We start from the raw sequence: 18,863 nt of genomic DNA on the forward strand, positions 1-18,863 counted from the left end.
TAAAGCAGATTTTATGCTGTAATTGTTTATGTTTTTGCTCTCAGTATGATTTCATGGAGCGTCTTGATGGCAAGGAGAAGTGGAGCATGATGGAGTCACCCCGTGATCGGAGAAGCATCCAAACCTTAGTCATCAATGAAGCTGCATTTGTTCAGTACCTGGATTCAGGAACATGGCATCTTGCTTTCTACAATGATGGGAAAGAAAAGGAACAGATTTCTTTCAATACTGCTGTTCTAGGTGAGGCAAACTGATTTATAGTATATGGACTTCATAATGTCGAATGAAACTTAGAACATACATACCTCCATTGTTCCTTTGGTTTCTTTTTCAATAAATCTACAATTGGAATTATATAATGGGGATGAAACAAAAGAACTGCAGGATGGTAATACTATCAGTGTTGAGAATCAGATTTGTTGAAAGTAAGTGACTGTGCGATATTGTCACCCACATCAAGCCAAAATCCTCAGGAGTACTGACTCACCAACAAAGAAGGGTTGGTAGGTGGTAACTGGCAGGATTTTTCTGTTTGGCCTGAAGACATGGTAGATCTGTTCTGCTCTTGGGTCAAGATGATGCACTCATTTGGGGCTTTAGCTGGTAGATGATATAATAATGACAATATCAAACTGTTGCTTGGCTGCTGTGAGAGAGCCCTCCCAATTGTTCTAACTGTCACCAGATATGAGTGAAAAGGACTTTGTAGATTCATATGGGCTGTGGTTGCATCCACATTGCTCATGCACCTTCATTCTTGTTCTTGTTTGTAGTGAACTTTGACAAGGTCAAGGATTTACTGCCTATCTATAATTGCCCTTGAACTGAGTGACCTTCTAGGCTCTTTCAAAGATCAATTAAGAGACAACCACATTGCTTTGGGTTTGGATTCACATGGATACCAAGCTGGCAAATTTCCTTCTCTAAAGGATATTAATGAATCAGATGAACCAATCAATAAAATTCATTTTGGTCAACATTATAAAGACTGGCTCTATAGTCTACATTTATTAATCGATTTAAAATCCCACTAGCTGCCCTGGTCATATTTTCAACCATGATCCCAGATCATTCACCTGGGCCTTTTGATTACAAGTTCGGTGACACGATTGCTATGTGACTGATCACCAATCAAATCAAGTAGATTCCTAGATCCTCTCAGAGAAAGGTTGTTGGGACTGGAGTTACACATAAGTGTGAGTGAGTAGCAACAGCAGATCTCTTTTATAAAAACACATTTCGGAGCCCATTAAGTTTCCACAACAAGACAATAGCACCATTGTTACTTTTTTACTGATGACAGATTCTTTTGTATCTTTGAGACTGTTTTTCACTGAATTTAAATTCCTAAACTGCCATAATGGAGATTTGAACTCAATTTTATGGGTTACTAACTCTACAACATTCCTACTACAGTGTTATTGATCTGAGATTTCTACAGTGTCAAGAGTCACTGAGGAAAAAGATGAAATTTGTTAAGAAATGTTATGTACACATCTTTAACACTGTAAGAGATACACAAGTACCATTCAAAGTTAGAAGAATTATTTTAAAGTGGTGTTATCTCAAGATTACAAGTGATAAAACCATTAAAAATTAGACTTTAGTAATTGTTTAGATTTGGAAAATATATAAGGGCAGTTTGAAGAGTTATAATAAACAAGATTTTGAATTCCTAATTTTTTTTCTTTATTCATTCATGGGATGAGGGCATCACTGCATAGGACAGCATTTATTGTCCATCCCTAATTGCCCACAGGGCAGTTAAGAGTCACTACATTGCTGTGGGTCTGGAGTCACAGATAAGCCAGACAGGTAAGGATAGCAGTTTCATCTCACATAACCTAACATAAAGATAGGAAGTATTTTAACTTGGTTCACTCCTTTAGTAACATGGTGAAGAAAGGGATTTAAAATGAATGTGGTAATCGTTCATGGGATAACCTTGCTGATGGTAATTTCTACCCAGTGGTAATTAATCTAAAGCAGAGCCAAGAGGACCAGTGAAATAATGTTCACTGAGTGCATGCGATAAAATAAAAGGGGAGACTGAAATCATCAGCAAGAGACAATGCAGAACAATGGATGATAAGTTGAGGTCAGTGCTATAAAGGAAAAACTATGTGAAGGAGGAAAGAGGAAGCTTTGGTTAATGGAAAAGGAGATGGAACATAAGCCATTAATTATGGCCCAGAAGAACAATTTGAGCGAAAGCCAGATAACTGTAAGTTCGTTTCTGTAATCGCCATGATCCAGTGTGTATTTTGTCAATGCTACACTTCTGGCATCTGTTTTTTTTTAAATAAGCACAGCAGTTACTTTTTTGTTGTCACACTTAACGATTTTGACGTTCTTCCATGTCGCTCAGAGGTGAGATCAATGGCAGGTTAATAACATTGGTGCTCTGTAATCTATCAGGGTCAGTGTCCTCGGGAGCCTGTTTTTTGAATGAGAGTCACACCTTTCACATCAGGGAGTTCTGTCAAGTGAAATGGAGAGCAGTAGAGAGGAAGAGGTGTCAGCAAAGATACACTGCAGTAATGAGAAAAATAGATAAGGATCTGTACAGGACTTCTCATGACTGTCCTTCCCAAGAGGATATAGGCCAGGCAAAATGCACATTGATATTTAAGTTTGACTGATTTATCTGGTCAGGTACTACCTGCTTTATGTGAAAGCACTAAATACTGTGTTCCTGAAGGAACTTGAATCTCTGGTGCTAGAAGAGTAATTGAGGAAATGTCAGCTCATCAACAGCATAGAGTTCAGATATATATGGTAGCACGCAATGTGCAAAGTTCTTAAACTGCGAACATTCATTGCTGTGAACACATGCCTGTGCTATCATACAGCAATTATACATAAGAGTGCTATACAGGCATCGTAAAATCAACAGATTTTAATGCAAGACTGGTGCTGAGTGTTTATAAGCAGTTTACTTAATTCATCAGTGCTGCAATTGTGTCATTGCTCATAATGCCATCTAACCTGCTCCTTTAAATAAATATATTTGCTGTAATATGTTGAAGAAGGGAAAGAAGAAGAAACTTGTTAATTATAGGCCTGTTAGATTAATGTCAGTTGTAGGTTCACTCTTAGAATGCATAATTTGAGATCAAATTAGTGAGCATTTACAGATGCATGGGATAATCAAGGACACAAGTCATGTTTGACAACGCTAATAGAGTTTTTCAAAAAAGTGACTGATTGCATGGATAATAGGACCTCAAACATCATTTTGATATTCAGGGGTGGGGTTTGAGAGAGAGAGAGAGTGGGATAAGTTGTTAACACCTGCCATGCCTGGACTGAATTTCATACACATTACTGACATATAAATGCACAGCAGACTTGTATTGTAATGAAGCTATAAAAATACATCATGCCTGTATGTGTATCACGATCTTCTTCAGTCTTCTTCTGGACCTGGTCCCTCTAAGCTTTCTCTTTTACTTTATGATGACTGAGTTTGGAGGGATTCATCAATTCCTTTCTAGTCCCATTCCTCAAATAGCCCACAAATATCAATTTTCATCAGGTTGACTATATGACCAATTTGTTCAGTCTCAGTTCATATCTGGTTTAATAGGAAAAACAAGCAGCCAGATTTATTTAGTCAACAAAGAATGAGTTTATTACATATTGAAAAAAATATAGTCTAGATAATGCCATGATGGATATAACTTGTATCCAGCATCACAAAATTAACTTCAGGCAAAGGGACAAAAGACCTGGTCATCCACTCCACATCAAGTAGAAAGGTGACCAAGACAAACCCCATAGAACTCACAGCAATCCTGACAAATGTTAACAATACAGTGGGCCATTAAATCTTCTCAGAATCTCCTGAGGGCTTAGATTCTTCACTTTTGACAACCTGCCTTTGAAACTTCCTGCAGAGCTGATCCATCCAAAACAATCCCAACCTCACACTGCCCTCACTTCAGAAATGTACCTCGCTTTTCTGAACTATATTCCCTTGGATTCTGGCAACTGCACTTTCTCACAAGTACACCTCTAGCTTTTTCACAGCTAGCTAGTTTTACAAAGCTGATACTGCCCCTGAACTTTTTTTCTTTCCCTGAGTTCTAATCTTACTTGAAGATTGTTTGTGGGCCTTCCAGTGACAGTTCCAGTTGCAGAGAACCATTAGTGGCCGACAGCTTCTCCTGAACCCTAACTGCTTACAGTCAATTATTCCTGACTTCTCCTCTGCGTACTTGTGTTCACTTTCAGCAGTAGAACTTAATAGTTTTTTTTCTGCATGAAAACTGTTTCAGCCTTGGTCTGTCTTCTACTTTCGACTGAGGGAGACCTTGGAAATGTTCCTTAGTGAAGCTTGAACTGTTTTGAGTGACTTATGAAAACCTTGGACGAAGGCCCAGCTTTATTTCTGTGTAGAATGAAATGTAGCAACCAACAGTGAGAGTGAATGTAACAGCTCTTTGGGAACTGTCTGTTTTATGTATTTTACAATGTTCACTGATTTCTGGCTCCCACAGCCAAGTTGCAAACGCCAGAAAGATGGATTGCATGATACAGGCTAGACTGAAGATATTTCCATTGCATCATTGCTTTTATTTTCAGTCCTGCCACACGTCACAAGGTCCATCCAGCCCCTCTCATTCAGGTCTCAGGTCTGTGTTCTGTCCTAAACAATTCATTCAGAATGTGATCCGAAATCAGCTCTACCACCAGGATTAAAAATATCATCATGTTCTTTATGGATAGAGTTTTATTTGTATTTGCGTATTAGTGTGTTGGTATCAGTGTAAATTGCTACAGATTTCATAAGCCGACCGTACCATCACACAGTGATAACTTAGGAGTCAAGTACAGTCAGGTAGCAGTTGTTTTTTGATGGCAGGTACCTGTCTTCTAAGGGAGGCAAAGCATTTTAATGAAATGGACATGATGAAACCGTGAGGTATACATGATAGCAGAGTAATTGGGGAAGAAGACAATTGCAAAGGGCAAAATATTTACAGAACTTCAAATACATACATTCATTACTAGTCAATATCTATTTAGAAAGGATGTAATGGTTAAGCCATTCTGTATTTCATGTTAACTCTGTCAAAGAGACAATAAAACATTGCATTTATTATGGGACAGCCAACTGAGTCAAAACAAAATTATCTTCTGACCTTTAAAGTTATTGCAACTTTTGATTTTTTAAAAATAAATACATTCATCTTTGAAACATTATTCACGAATATGTTAGCCCCTGCAAGACACTTAAAGACAAGAAGATGATATGAACGGGAAATTAATGTTTCAATACCATTTGTTTATCTTAAGGGTGAACTGCTGGTTGTTGTAATATTCCTTTAAGGAAATAAATCTGAAAGTGCTGTCCATAACTATCCACCATGAGGCTGGATGTGATGCCCAATCCCATTTACTCTGTTTACAGAAGAGAGTAGTTGTCCACTAGATTAGGCATGTTCTAAGTAGCCTCTGAGTTATCCTTGTATCCCATATAGCCCTATCTTCAAATAATGAATTCGCATTCTTGTTTGGTCAATATCTTTTAGTTTGAGCTGAACAGAAAATTGTAACAGTATTTATCAATTGATGAATTCTATTTGAGTAACTCAATATTCCAGATTGAACATTGATGATCATTCCTTCCCATTACCAGAGTCAAAGATCCTGAATACATAAACAAATGTCCTTTTGAGGACCAGCAAAATTACAGCCGTTTCTGAAGCCAGTAACCACCATTTCATGATAACTAGAGATGGCAAATAAATATGTCATTTACACACATCATGCAAAGCAGTTGCAGAATAGAAAATATAATCTATCTGAAGGATTAATTAGCTCATTGACGGCTGGTGCATTTACAAGAAATTTTCTTTATCATTCATGAGTCAAAGATAGAGCTGGAGCATCAGAAGCACAATGTATTATTGTATATTTAACAGAATTCCTACACTGTGGAAACAGGCCATTTGGCTCAATGAGTCCACACCAACATTCTGAAGAATTGTCCACTCAGATTTACCCACCCCCTACCCTATTTCCATAGCCCTGCATTTTTCCATGGCTAATCCACCTAATTTATACATCCTGGGCACTATGGGCAATTTAGCATGGCCAATCCACCCAACCTGCACATCTTTAGACTTGGGCAATGTACTTTTTAATGACATTATCAATGCCCCACTATTTGCTCATTATGTAACTGGGCTTGTAGTCCAGAAGCCAAGGCCAATGTTCTCGGGACAAGGGTTCAAATCCCACCATTGCAGAATGTGAACTTAAACTCAATGAAAAAATCCTTGAACTTGGAAATGTTGCCAAAAAGAGAACATGTAACCACAACTGGTTATTGAAAAATAACTATCTGGTTCACTAATCTCCTTTAGGGAAGGAAGTCTGCTGTCCTTATCTGGTCTGGCCTACATATGACTCCAGATTAACAGCAATGTGTTTGGTTCTTAACTGCCCTCTGAAAAATTAGAGATGGGCAATAAATGTTGACCTAGTCAGCAACGCTCAGAAGGTGTGAATGGGTCTAAAAGAAAATCTGAACAGCTATCTTTCAGATTAGACCTTTTGCTCATTCTTGAAAGTCAATAAAACAATGCAAGGAGTATTGACTTTAAGTAGGTGAGAGTGGGGAGCTCATTGATTGAGTTGCAGGGAGGTGGTACTGCGGTGGCAGATGATGGTGGTGACCACTTAAAAGTACATTGCCTAAATTTACAATGGCACATTGCGGTTATGATGCCCAGCTCTATATTTAACTGACAAATATTAAAGAAAATTTTCTTGTCAGTGCAGAAATCTTTAATGAGCTAATTAACCCGGCAGGTAGATCGTGTTTTCTTTTCTTCAACTGGTTTGCAGGATGAGTGGAAAGCATTCCCTCGTTGTCATGAAATGGTAGTGACTGACTTTCTTCACAAACTACTATAATTTTGCTGGTAATGATACTCCCACAGGGGCATTTGTTCATGTATTCAGGATTTTTGACTCAGAGATGAGAAAAGAACACTGATCTATGTTGAAGATATGCAGTAGCGGGTCTAGATTGGCAAGCATAGCTGTGAGGTGTGGGTGAGCATGTATTAATATGAATGTGTATGTAATTCACACTATGTTTTATTCTGTTTCTTTTTTGTTACATTAAAACACCAGCTTTGAAATTTTGTGTTTGGTCAGGTCAGATTAGTTCATTCAAGAAATCAGAAAGCTAGCCTTAAGAACTCCCCTTGACGGAGTTTGGGCTCAGATCTGGGGCAAGGCAATACCTCCATCTGCCACATGGACATGCCAAGGTCAGAGATATTTTCATGGTTTAGACAAACACCAGTGCCTTTCACAGCGCAAATTAGGGAGTCACTTTCATGAAAATGATGACTATCACTGTAACAGTCTGCTGCAACTTCAACAGGAATACTTTGCTGGTTGAAGATCAGGTGAGATTTTCAAATGTAAATTGCACTGCCCTCACTCCTATTAGGATAAAACACTAGGAGATAGCAAGAACTGCAGAAGCTGGAAGCCACAGACAATGCAGCGTGGAGCTGGAGGGACACAGCAGGTCAGGCAGCATCAGAGGAGCAGGAAAGTTGATTTTTCAGGTCAGGACCTTTCTTCAGGATAAAGCACTGTCAAGCCAATGTTTCTGATAGCTTCTTGAATCAATCTCTCCCTCTTATACTGGAATTTGACAATCCAGAAGCAATATGGAGACCCGAGATAAACAGGCTATATCTCAAATCCATTTCCTACTCGGTTGCCTTTCTGAAAAAAAGGTCTACATTCTCAAATGAAAAGTTTCATTTTACTACATGCTTTCTGTTTTTCATGTATTTACTTCGTGTATTCTTGAGAGGGCAACACTATTTTTACTTGTAGTTTCTATTCCCACCTATAGCATTGGATGGTGTAAAGTCATTTAATTTGCAGCAGACAGGAGCAAAAGCGAGGAAGTTAGAAGTGGAAACAAATTGATTTGGGAGCTGAGTTGAATTGGGAATTGATTTGAGTCACATGACACATCAGCATTCGCCTCACACCTCTGGATTCTGGCTTTGTGGTCTGCCATAATTCTGTGCTAATTGTCAAGTTTGTAGTGGAAAATGGAATTGAAGCTTCGAAAGACAAACTCAAGAAGTGATCAAATACTGTTTCCAATATGATAATGCACATACTGCTGAAATCATGGAAATATCGTCTGTGGAAGGTAGCTGGTGAAGACTGAATAATGTATGTTCTAACATTAACAGGATATTCTGTACTTTCACTCAATTATGTTGGAGGCTCAGGGAGAAATTCTGCAGAACATTCCTTGAAGAGATTAGGTCGTTCAGATGAAGGGCAAATTGCACATGGTTAATGGAAGCAACAAATTTGTTGAGATAAATAACTTTTGGTTTTCCAGAACTTTTTTGTATTCCTAATATTTTCAGTCCACTGGGACAAAATTGTGAGGTCTAAGAATGTTGTATTGGTGTATTGGTGAATGCTGTCTCTCAGCTGAGTTTATTAAGGTGAACAAAGGGGCTTGTTAACTCTCGATCTGCTTCATGTTGATCAGTCAGGAACTGGAAGTCATGTCACAACCTGAAAGCTTTTCCATTGTCTATCACCTACAGCTGTCTACCTTGAAAAACCTAATACATAATTTACTTGAAAACAGAAGATGAAAATGAAAATAATGCAGGCACTATTTCAGCTGCAATACTCAATCATTGAATATGCACCTTTATATGGAAAGTAATTACTAACCATGCCTTTGACATTGTCAGATTCTGTGCAGGAGTGTCCCCACAATTGCCATGGCAATGGAGAGTGTGTGTCCGGTGTTTGTCACTGCTTCCCAGGATTCCATGGGGCTGACTGTGCAAAAGGTATTATTTGATCTCTTGTTTATAACCAAAGACAACTTTCATCAATTTCCACTGCAAATATGATAGGAATTCTCCATGGATACCAGTAAGTGGGAATTATATTTTAGACGTAACATTAGGAATTGCAATTTTGCATGCTGTGTTTTGTTCTTAATAAATTGCTACAGGAACACTGTGAAGTTAGTAGTCACTATTTCTGGCAGAGCTGTTGGTGAAGGAAAGCTTCAAAAAAGATCCAGCCTGTATGATTACTGTCTGTTCTGACGGCCTGTTCAGAGATGAACAGCTGTTCTTATCAAGTTGGAATTAAAGGGAGATGCTTCCAATTCAGAGGCAAATAGTGAAGCTTTCACAACTTTTTTGTTGCTTGGTACTAGTTGAAATGAAATGAGCAATCCCACTTTCCAGCATCATAAAAATGTGGGGAAGAAAACATTTTTAATAAGAGTTAGGTTAATGTGGTGAAAACTGTGTCATAGGATCTTCACATTTTATGTAACCCACACCATACATCACGGGGGAACGTTTGATTCTCGTTTCAAAATAAAAAAGGCAACCATTCCTCAAAGCATTTTTCATCTTAATGAGCACAGCAAAAAACCTCCAAGAGAAAACCATCAGAGCCAATTCCTCCTAAATCAGTGGGAGATGGTATTATTCATTTTAAACTTTAAACTAGCACACTGTGGAGAGTTCCTGCTGTTCAGCACAGTCAATTTAAAGTGAGTAGGATAGAATGGCATGGAAACAAAATGTTACATTGATGTAGGCTCAGATTTTCATCTTGGCTTGCAAAATTGCTGTTTCAGAAACACTGGCCCTTGTTTAACTTTGTCCAGATTTTTTTTTCTTTGTGCAAGGGCAAAGTGCATTTTATGAGCAGCTGCACAGTGACCTTGGAGTGAGGATGTAGGGGCAGGTTCTTCATGGTTCATGAAGGCAGCAGCTCAATTCTAACTATTGCTGTTTTGGCTCCTAAGCCTCACCTCTAACCCCTTTGCCCCTCCATAACCGCTCTTAAACCTAACTAGCCCAGAACCCATTATATCACCATGCCGCCATGCCTTCTCATCCTTCGTTGGTCTGTCAAAAATCTATTGAATTGAGCTTTGAATAAATTCAATGACCTAGCATCACTGTTTTCTGGAGAAGAGAATACCACATACTAACTATGTTCCAAGAAAAGAAAGTTCGCTTCATTGCCTTTTTTAAATGGCAGATCCCAGTGTATGGTGCTTCCAACTTCTAGTCTCCCATACAAGTGGAACATCCTTCCAGTAATCATCCTATTAAGTCCCCTCACAATCTTATATGATTCAGTAAGACCACTTTTCATTCTTCCAAAATCCAATGGACATATAGGCCTTCTTTTTCAACCCATCTTCACAAAACAGCACACCATCACAAGTAAGGGTTGATTAAACATTCTCTCGATTTCTTACAATGCACTTTTATCATTTTATTTTCAAATCAGTCAACCCAAACTAAGCACAGTGCTCCAAATGTGGTCTGACCAAGACTCTGTACAGTTGAAGTAAAACTTCTCTACATTTATACTCAATTCATTTTGCATTCTGTCTGCATTATCACATTAACTCTGTTTCTCTCTCCACAGATGCTGCCAGAACTACTGAGTTTCTCCAGCAACTTTTAACTGCTTGGAGACTGCTCTTAACAGCACCTCTGCTGTTATGGGCCTCATCCCTCTGCATGATCTTGCCTCCCTCTCTTTTATTTTCTGGTAATGATAAATGTCAAGTCAGCAAACACCTCAGCAATTATGTCTCAGGTAGCTTGCTTTATAGTTAACTGAAATCATAGATTCTCTACAGTGTGGAAGTAGGCCATTTGTCCCATTGAATCCACACCACCCCTCCAAAGAGCAATCCACCCAGGCCTGACCCCCACCCTATCCCTGTAACGCAGCACTTCCCATGGTAAATCCACCCTACCTGCACATTCCTGGACGCTATGGGCAATTTAGCATGGCAAATCCACCTCACCTGCACATCCTTGGACTGTGGGAGGAAACCGGAGCACCCAGAGGAGACCCACACAGACACGGGGTGAACATGCAAACTCCACACAGACAGTTGCCTGAGGGTGGAATCAAACCCAGGTCCCTGACACTGTGAGGCAGAAGTGCTAACCAATCAGCCACTGTGCTGCCCTAAATCACATGACTTCTTATAGATGTTTCTTTAAACTCAATTTTCAAAATTGTGTTGTGACCCTTTGGGGAAAATAACAGGTCAGTTCTTCGCAGAATCAGAAAACTAAGATTCATTGTCCACTTTAGGACTGAAGTTCTCAAATAATTATGTATGATAAAGCTTCATAATGGCGTAATATCAAATCTGAAGACAATACATTTAGACATTCATTGAAGTCCTTGATATAGATTGTAAGTTGTTCAGGCACCAAGAATGATTCTTGTGGCACCCAAGTTATAGCTTACCAACCAAAACCACCCACTTGAGGGACCACTTGCTGCTTCCTGTTAATTAAGTAATCTTTTCTCCACGTTCATCTGTTGTCCCTTTGACAATGTGGTCTTATATTTGTAAAAGATGCTCTTTCTTTAATGGGATGTGTATCTCTAACTCGGCCAGCATTTACTGCCCATCATTAATTGCCTACAAGGCAATTAGGACTCAACCACATTAATATGGGTCTGGAGTCACAGGATGGCAGTTACCTTCTTGACAATCAGCAATGCTCATCATTAGACACTTAATTCCACATGTTAGTGAATTCAAACTACCCCATCTCCCATAGCAGGGTTTGAACCCAAGTCCCTTGATCATTACTCAAGTCTACTGGATTAATAGTCTAGTGATAATACCACTAGGCCGCCACCTCCTCCCGAGTGTATTGTGTGTGGTTCAGCTATGACCTGGCACCTTATCAAATGTCTTTTGAAAATTCAGGTGTACCATGTTCACAGGCTCCCTGGTTATCAATCTTGTTATCAACATTGCCAGAAAAATGTAATAAATAAGGTAATCATGATTTCTCTTTCAGAAAGCCATGTTGACTCTGCCTGATCACATTAGCATTTTCTAAGTATCCTGCTATAACCTCCTTAATGATGGGTTTCAGACATGTCCAGATGATAGATGTTAGGCTTTTGGTTTCTTACCTTCTGTCTTGATCCTTTTGTGAATAAATTGTTACCTTTGCTATCTTTCAATCCTCTGGACTCTTCTGGAAGAGTCTTCCAAGGAATTTTGGAAGATAATCTCTCAGTCCTGATTTTAAGATCCTGGATGAAGGTTGGTAGGTCATAGGGATTTGTTCATCTCATCATTTTCCCAGCATCTTTTCTGTGGTGAAAAAGATCATTTTTAGCTCCCCCTCCCTTTCATCTTTTGATTTTTAAGTACCTTTTAGGAATTTTCTCGGCAAATGTAGTGAAGACAGACCATAAAATACCTGTTCAGTGCCTCTGTCATTTCTCCATTTTTCACCATCAATTTCCCAGACTTTCTAGAGAACCAACACTCACCTTAGTTATTCTTCTCCTTTTCAGAATGCTTGTAGAAACTGTTGTTATCTTTTTCCATATATTAATAACTAGATGGAGCTCATATACCAATTGTTCTCACTTTATTAGTTTTAGCCATTCTTTGCTAGTTTTTAAGTCTGCCTAGTATTCTTACATAATATTAACAACCTTTACAATTTGTACAGTGTTTCATTCAATTTCAGCCAATCCTTATCTCCCTTATTTAGCCATGGGTGATTCATCCTTCTTAAAATGCATTTCTTTCTCAAATCTGTGCTCAGTTATTAACTATTTCCTTAACTGTCTACCATTATAACATTGCCTTACCTTCTCACCCAGCTTCACAGTTCATGTTTTCATAACCATATAGTTATCTTTATTTAATTTTAAAATATTAGTCTTAGACCCATAGAGCTTCCCTTCAAACTGAACATGGAAGTTCTTGCATGTTATGATCACTGTTGCCTGGAGAATGCCTTACTATGAGGTCATTCATTAATCCTGTCTCATTTTACATTGCCAGGGTCTAAAATAGTCTCCTCCATGGTTAAGTTTAGAATGTACCACGTTATGAAATTGTTCCGAATGCACTAAGTGAATTCATTTTCCAGGTTACCTCTGCTGATCTGATTTGTCCAACCTACATATAAGTTAGAGTTACCTATGGTTATTGTAGGACCCTTCTTACATGTGCCATTTCATTCTTCCTTTTATAGTGTGCCCTCATGTGTAACTACTATTCGGAGTCTACAAACTACTCCTCAACTGGCCTCATATTTCCTATTTCTTACCTCTAGTGAAACTGACACAACACCTTAGTTCTTCAAATTAAATTATGTCGCTTCCGTTATTGCAGATGTAGTTGCCTGGGATCTCACTAGAAACTGTCAGCCTCATGCACAGTGGCCCTAACAAAACACCTACCATGCCGTCTTTATTGTCTTCACTAATTTAGTTGCCTTCAGTGATTTATAAGTAATAAGTCTATTGTCCAGAATATGCTTTTCTACTGTCAGTATACTTAATTAATATTAATAAAATTGTTCAATTACGTTACCCAATTTTGAAAGATAAACAAGAAAGTACTCACAGACTAGTCAATTATCTGCTTGCATGAGATGTGATATTTTGACTTTTTCAGATCTATTCTGGAACTGATTCCTTCTGTCTTCTGCAGTATTATTTCCTACTCTCTCCTCTTGTGCTGATTTCTACTCTCTCTACAAATCATACTGCTTTCTGGTCTCAGGCCATCCTCTCTCTTACCATATTCTGTCATAATCACTGTAATACATTCATTATAAACTCTCATTGCTCTCTTCCCTCACATTCCTTTGCCATCTCTCCCATGCCACCCATGCCCATCCATGCATCTCCATGTATTCTACATATTGTTTTATCTTGTGTCCACTGTATACATCCTTGATAGCCATGAAATTGTGCAGATAAAAAAAGTACCAGTTTCATAAAAACTGTCAGTCAAATATCTGCCACTGACACTGCACAAAAATGGTAGAATGAAGTTTAATCCCTTAAGTGCCCATTGCATTGTGCAAACAAACAATTATGTATTCGGAAACCACAAAATTATGTCAATCATTCCACTGTGAAACTTGTGCCAACAAAGCTGAGTACCCCTACAACTTTAAGAGCTCAGACAAGCATTCATATTGACCACAGCTATCAAAACATTAGCTCTCAGTTTCATACTCTGAAAACTAATAGAACAGATAATGTTACGTTGCCATTCCAAATAGATTATCCATCAATCAGTAGAGTGGAGAAGGTATATTTTATTTCACGTGAGGGACTGATTTTTTTCCAAAGTAGAAGATTCTGGGCATATAAATCTCAGTCCAAAACTTGACAGGAGAGTTTGTCAACACATTTTCGGAATGCATGATGGCACTTTCTGTGAGGAGAAGAGCGTTGTAAATGCATGAATGCTTGCACAATGGTTGTTAATAAAGTAGTCAATTTATCTTTGCAGGACAGAGGCCTATGATTGATTTAAATGTCATTTACCTTCAAAGTACTGGTGAGAAAGCATAAAATCTAGCCATTGTACAAAATAGCCTCTCAATTACTTTAGCAGTCTTTCAATAATTGGGTGTCTAAAGTTGTGCTGTACTTGTGGTCTAACCATTACTTACCACAACTTTATCAAATAGAACTTCTGTACAAAAAAATAGAATGAGGTGGTGGAGTCAAAATTGACCACCACACAAAAAAATGATATTGATTAATACTAAACATGTTTCACACAGCCAAATGATATTGATTAATACTAAACATGTTTCACACACCCAATGCTACTTAAAAGCTACAAATAGCAGATCAGACATGACCACTGCAAAAAGGACTACTATAACAAGTTTTAAAAAGTAATAAATAATTGGTACTGAACAATAACTGAAAAAAGAACCCCAAACATGGATTTTTGTTTTTGTATAGCTTTCGCTGGTAATTATATGGCAATTGTGTTAAAATGTGTTGTTCTTTTAATTCAAAATCCAATCAGCAAACATTTAGAAAAAAACATAAAAATCTATTTTTAGTGATTACTGTGTATGGCGAGAAGGCTGATACAATTAAATGTCAGAATCTGCTTGACTAAAATATAGAGCATCTTTTTGCTTGTACAGGTCATTTTTATGCTTCTGCTTTTAAACCCTGGTTAGTTATCAGACTGTCTGAGTAGTACATTAACCAGCTCTCATCTTGGTCTGTAGTCATAACATCAATATTACTCTCCTCAGTTAATTTTAGTATCCATGTATTTTGTGGTACATTTAATGTGGCACATTATGTTGAAATCAACCTTCATATTACATTGTAGAAGACTTGCTGTTGGTTTGTTCATGGAGGAAAACAGTGAATAACAAGTTCAAATATACTACCTACCTGTATAAACAGGTCCACAAATCAAACTGCTGCCTCACAGAGCCAGGGACCTGGGTTCAATTCCATTCTTGAACGACTGACTCTGCATGGGTTCCCTCCAACAGTCTAAAGATGTGCAGATTAGGTGGACTGGCCAGGGGAAGTTCAGGATTATGGACTAGGGGATTGGGTCTAGGTTAGATGCTCTTCAGATGAACGATGTGGACTCGATATGTCAAATGGCCTGCTTCCACACTGTAGGGATTCTATGTTTCAATGAGTTTTGCATGAAAGTTAGTTCATGTAAACTCTTCTGAGCAATGCTGAACCTAGCTGACTGCACAACCAGCCAAGGAGATATTATTGTAGTGACTTGTTTAAGAGTCATTTAATTCTCCTCACCACCGAAGATATTTTGACTTAGAGGTCTGTCAAATTAAGGACTTAAGACCTTCCTTAATAGTAAATTTCCAAACATGCAGAATTAGCTAATTCTCATAGGTTATTAATGTCTGGGTATCTTAATAGCTTACAACTATTATGAGTGTAGTGACTATGCCATATTTACATCGGCAATTAAAGGGGAGGGCTTAGATTCAGTCAAAATGAAATCACATGCTTTCTCATATAGTTAAGTTTCAACAAATATGTGCATAATTCAGGTGTGGCAATAATGGAAACTAAGTCTCTTCCCATTTTCACTATGTGAAGTATTTCAATGGGCCGAATAATTTCTCCATCATTCCCATTACATATCCATACAGAAGAAAGCTTTGCACTGCATGCATTGTACACCATGAGTCAACTTCGAGTCTGTTTAAACAAATAGAGAATTTCTATGATTCATCTGACTTTATGATAAATTTATTTCTCTCCGAAGGCTACAAATCTATTTTTTTTCCATGTTCTTTTTTCTTTGAACTGAATTACAATGTTCACGTTACCAGGGTCGAATGTGAGCTTGTGTTCTCTGGTCTATTTGTCCAGACCTCACAAGTGTCATAACTATCAGCCTTCCATTCTTATCTCAGTCTTATGTCTTTTTCTGAAGTGCTGGAGCCTACTAAACGTATTCCACAATCAAATCTTACCTGGAGATATCAGGGTACTTTATAGGCCAATTTATGGACTAGATTCTATTGATTCAGGTTGCTTATCTATTGCAATGAATTGATTAAATGAGCGATTATTTGGTGCATGCTTATAATGCTATTAAAGTAGATATTTTTGTCTGCAATTCATAGATCAGAGAGCTGAATCAAGAAGGCTGCTTGACCCAAATTTATCAGGATGCAATGGACTATTTTTGAAATAATATTTACTGGGCCAAGATGAGTGAGTGCTCTTACAGGTGTCACAAAGAACCATAAAGAATGAAAAGTGTAAAATACATCTCATAATCTGTCCTTATCTAAGCCTCACACGCAGGAGGATAGCCCATGACCTTCAATGTCCCCAAACTAGGAAGGAGAGCACAATGTAGCCATGGTTCAAGCTCCGAATAATTACCTGGTAAACACTCTTGGCAAGGTTTAATTGCACTGCCCAATCCCCCCCCAACCACCCATTTCCCTCCGTCCTTCCCATAGCCTAGTAGCCAACCAGCAGCCACTGCCTTGGACCACACATACAGCATGGTTACTTGGGTGTGCATCTGAAGAGCTGCCATGGTTCCGGAGACCATACTATCATGTGTCATCTTCAGGAAAGCAGGACAGAAAGGTGGAGGGTTTTGTTTTTAATGTAACAGATCTGTTTTTTTTAAAAGAAATGTTACATTGTTTAGACTTTCGGCACTTCAACAGACCATAATGTGATACCTTGCAGCAACTGAACCCGGCAGCAGCTGGGCAAGCATGGTTATTGAGTGGGGTGAATTTGATTTCTGTAACACTATCAGTAAGAAGCTAAATTCCAGATGTCTTTGTATAGTTAAATTTTTCATAAAAAGGGGGAGGTTCACCACTGCCAGGTTGAGCTGTTTCCAGGTACAGATGTGAATAAAGCTTCATCTTTTCAGATATTGGTTCTCATTCTGAGTTTGCTGTTTTATTTTTGTTTTGCATTCTTGTTTGTTTATGGCTTTCTACTCAAGGACGACGACATTTTTCTAAATTTAAACACAAGGGTAGGTTTTCCTTTTTTATTATTTCCCTCCATATCATTTATGTCACACTTTTCCCAAGTTATTTCAATCTATTTTGGGAGAACTTCCTAACCCTCTCTCAAACTTCCACCCTTACCCACCCTGGCAAAGAGACATGTTAAAGAGCACATAGCTAGTGGTACAACCACATTGGTACAATGGACAAGACGTCAGTCAGGGGGCAGCTGTATACTGTGAGCATACCAAAAACACCAGCGATTTATATCTCCCCATGCCCCAAAAGAACCCAGGAGCTGTATGAACATTGCAGAATAATAGAGCAATGTTGAATGGTTTAACAGACATCTTTAAGAGGTGACTGAGTACTAAAGTTGTAAGAAGCTGGAAATGCTCAGATCCTCCAAGGGTTGATGTGTTGGCTCCTCAGCACTGGCAATGGTGAAATACTTCCCCAGTTGGTACTCACAGACCTCCAGCTGGAGTGTGAAGGACCTCCTGTAACCCTAGGATGCTAATATTTAAGACTGTAGACATGGGTGGGAAGTGGGAATTAGCATATTGATCATATAAATGGGACATTTTCAGCCCAATGCCATGAGCTGCCTGCACTGGTCCTGTAGTTGTACCGATTCCTCAGCATCTCACCAATCATATGGGTTTCAGCAGAAAAAGGTGAGTACTTTGTTCACTTGGCCACTCAACTACCATTTGCACAAAACCCTGACCTACTGCACTGATGTCAGATGTAAAAAGCAAAAAGCATTTATTTGACAACAGTTATTTAAGGAAAAGCAGCATGAATGAAGTATTGTTGGCAGTTAAACCTTCTTACAGGTGTTTAAAATTATTATCCTCATCAATCACCGATAACATCTGCAAAAATGTCAAGGAACTTTCTGGAAAGTTTAATTAAACAGCTGTGTATTTTAATTTGTTGATTTCTCCAGGGTCACTTGTCATGCTTTTAATATACATCAGCATCCTTTGGTTCAGTCTTAAAAAAAATCAGATTTCCTTTTAACTAAATCAATTATAATACACAGCAGATTAATTACATGTTGTGAAATGTGCTGCTTACCTCAGCAGAGTGTTCCTGGAGGTACATGAGGATAATGATGGCACACACCTGACAATGACCCATCCTTTTGTTATGACTGCCTTTCCCTTTCACTTGATTCAAACACTACCTGTTAGCTTTGCTTTTCCATCCCTCTGAAGTGAGAGTTCAAAGAGCTCCATATGAAAACTGCTCTGACCCGCCTGTCCATCTGCTTCTGATAACAGCATCAATGTCTCACTCACCCTTGTTGAAGTTCAGTGGTGCTAGACCAACATTTGCACAAAGGTTGAGTTCAAATTGACCTGATTTTAGTGGCAGAAAGTGTCAAAATTCCATGCAAAAATGTTTGTTTTCTTTTTACAGAAAATACCGAATTGAAAGTAGTAGTGAAAACCAATTAGGCATTCAAATAAATATACAATAAATTAATTACTTATA

The 18,863-nt window shown here is 38.4% G+C and overlaps 1 protein-coding gene across 3 annotated transcripts in view; it reads left to right on the top strand.

Annotated features, from left to right (window-relative positions):
- The window catches only part of LOC125458215 (teneurin-2-like), a 2,666,206-nt gene that overhangs the window by 2,515,650 nt on the left and 131,693 nt on the right, over positions 1 to 18,863 (top strand). For all 3 annotated transcript variants that reach the window (XM_059650601.1, XM_048543265.2, XM_048543267.2), the window contains 3 exons: positions 45 to 240; positions 8,766 to 8,867; positions 17,354 to 17,386. In XM_059650601.1, coding sequence (XP_059506584.1) covers positions 45 to 240; positions 8,766 to 8,867; positions 17,354 to 17,386 — 331 coding nt within the window. The remainder of the gene's footprint in view (positions 1 to 44; positions 241 to 8,765; positions 8,868 to 17,353; positions 17,387 to 18,863) is intronic.

The sequence above is a fragment of the Stegostoma tigrinum genome, chromosome 13 (genome assembly GCF_030684315.1).
Source record: "Stegostoma tigrinum isolate sSteTig4 chromosome 13, sSteTig4.hap1, whole genome shotgun sequence".
Lineage (NCBI taxonomy): Eukaryota > Metazoa > Chordata > Chondrichthyes > Orectolobiformes > Stegostomatidae > Stegostoma > Stegostoma tigrinum.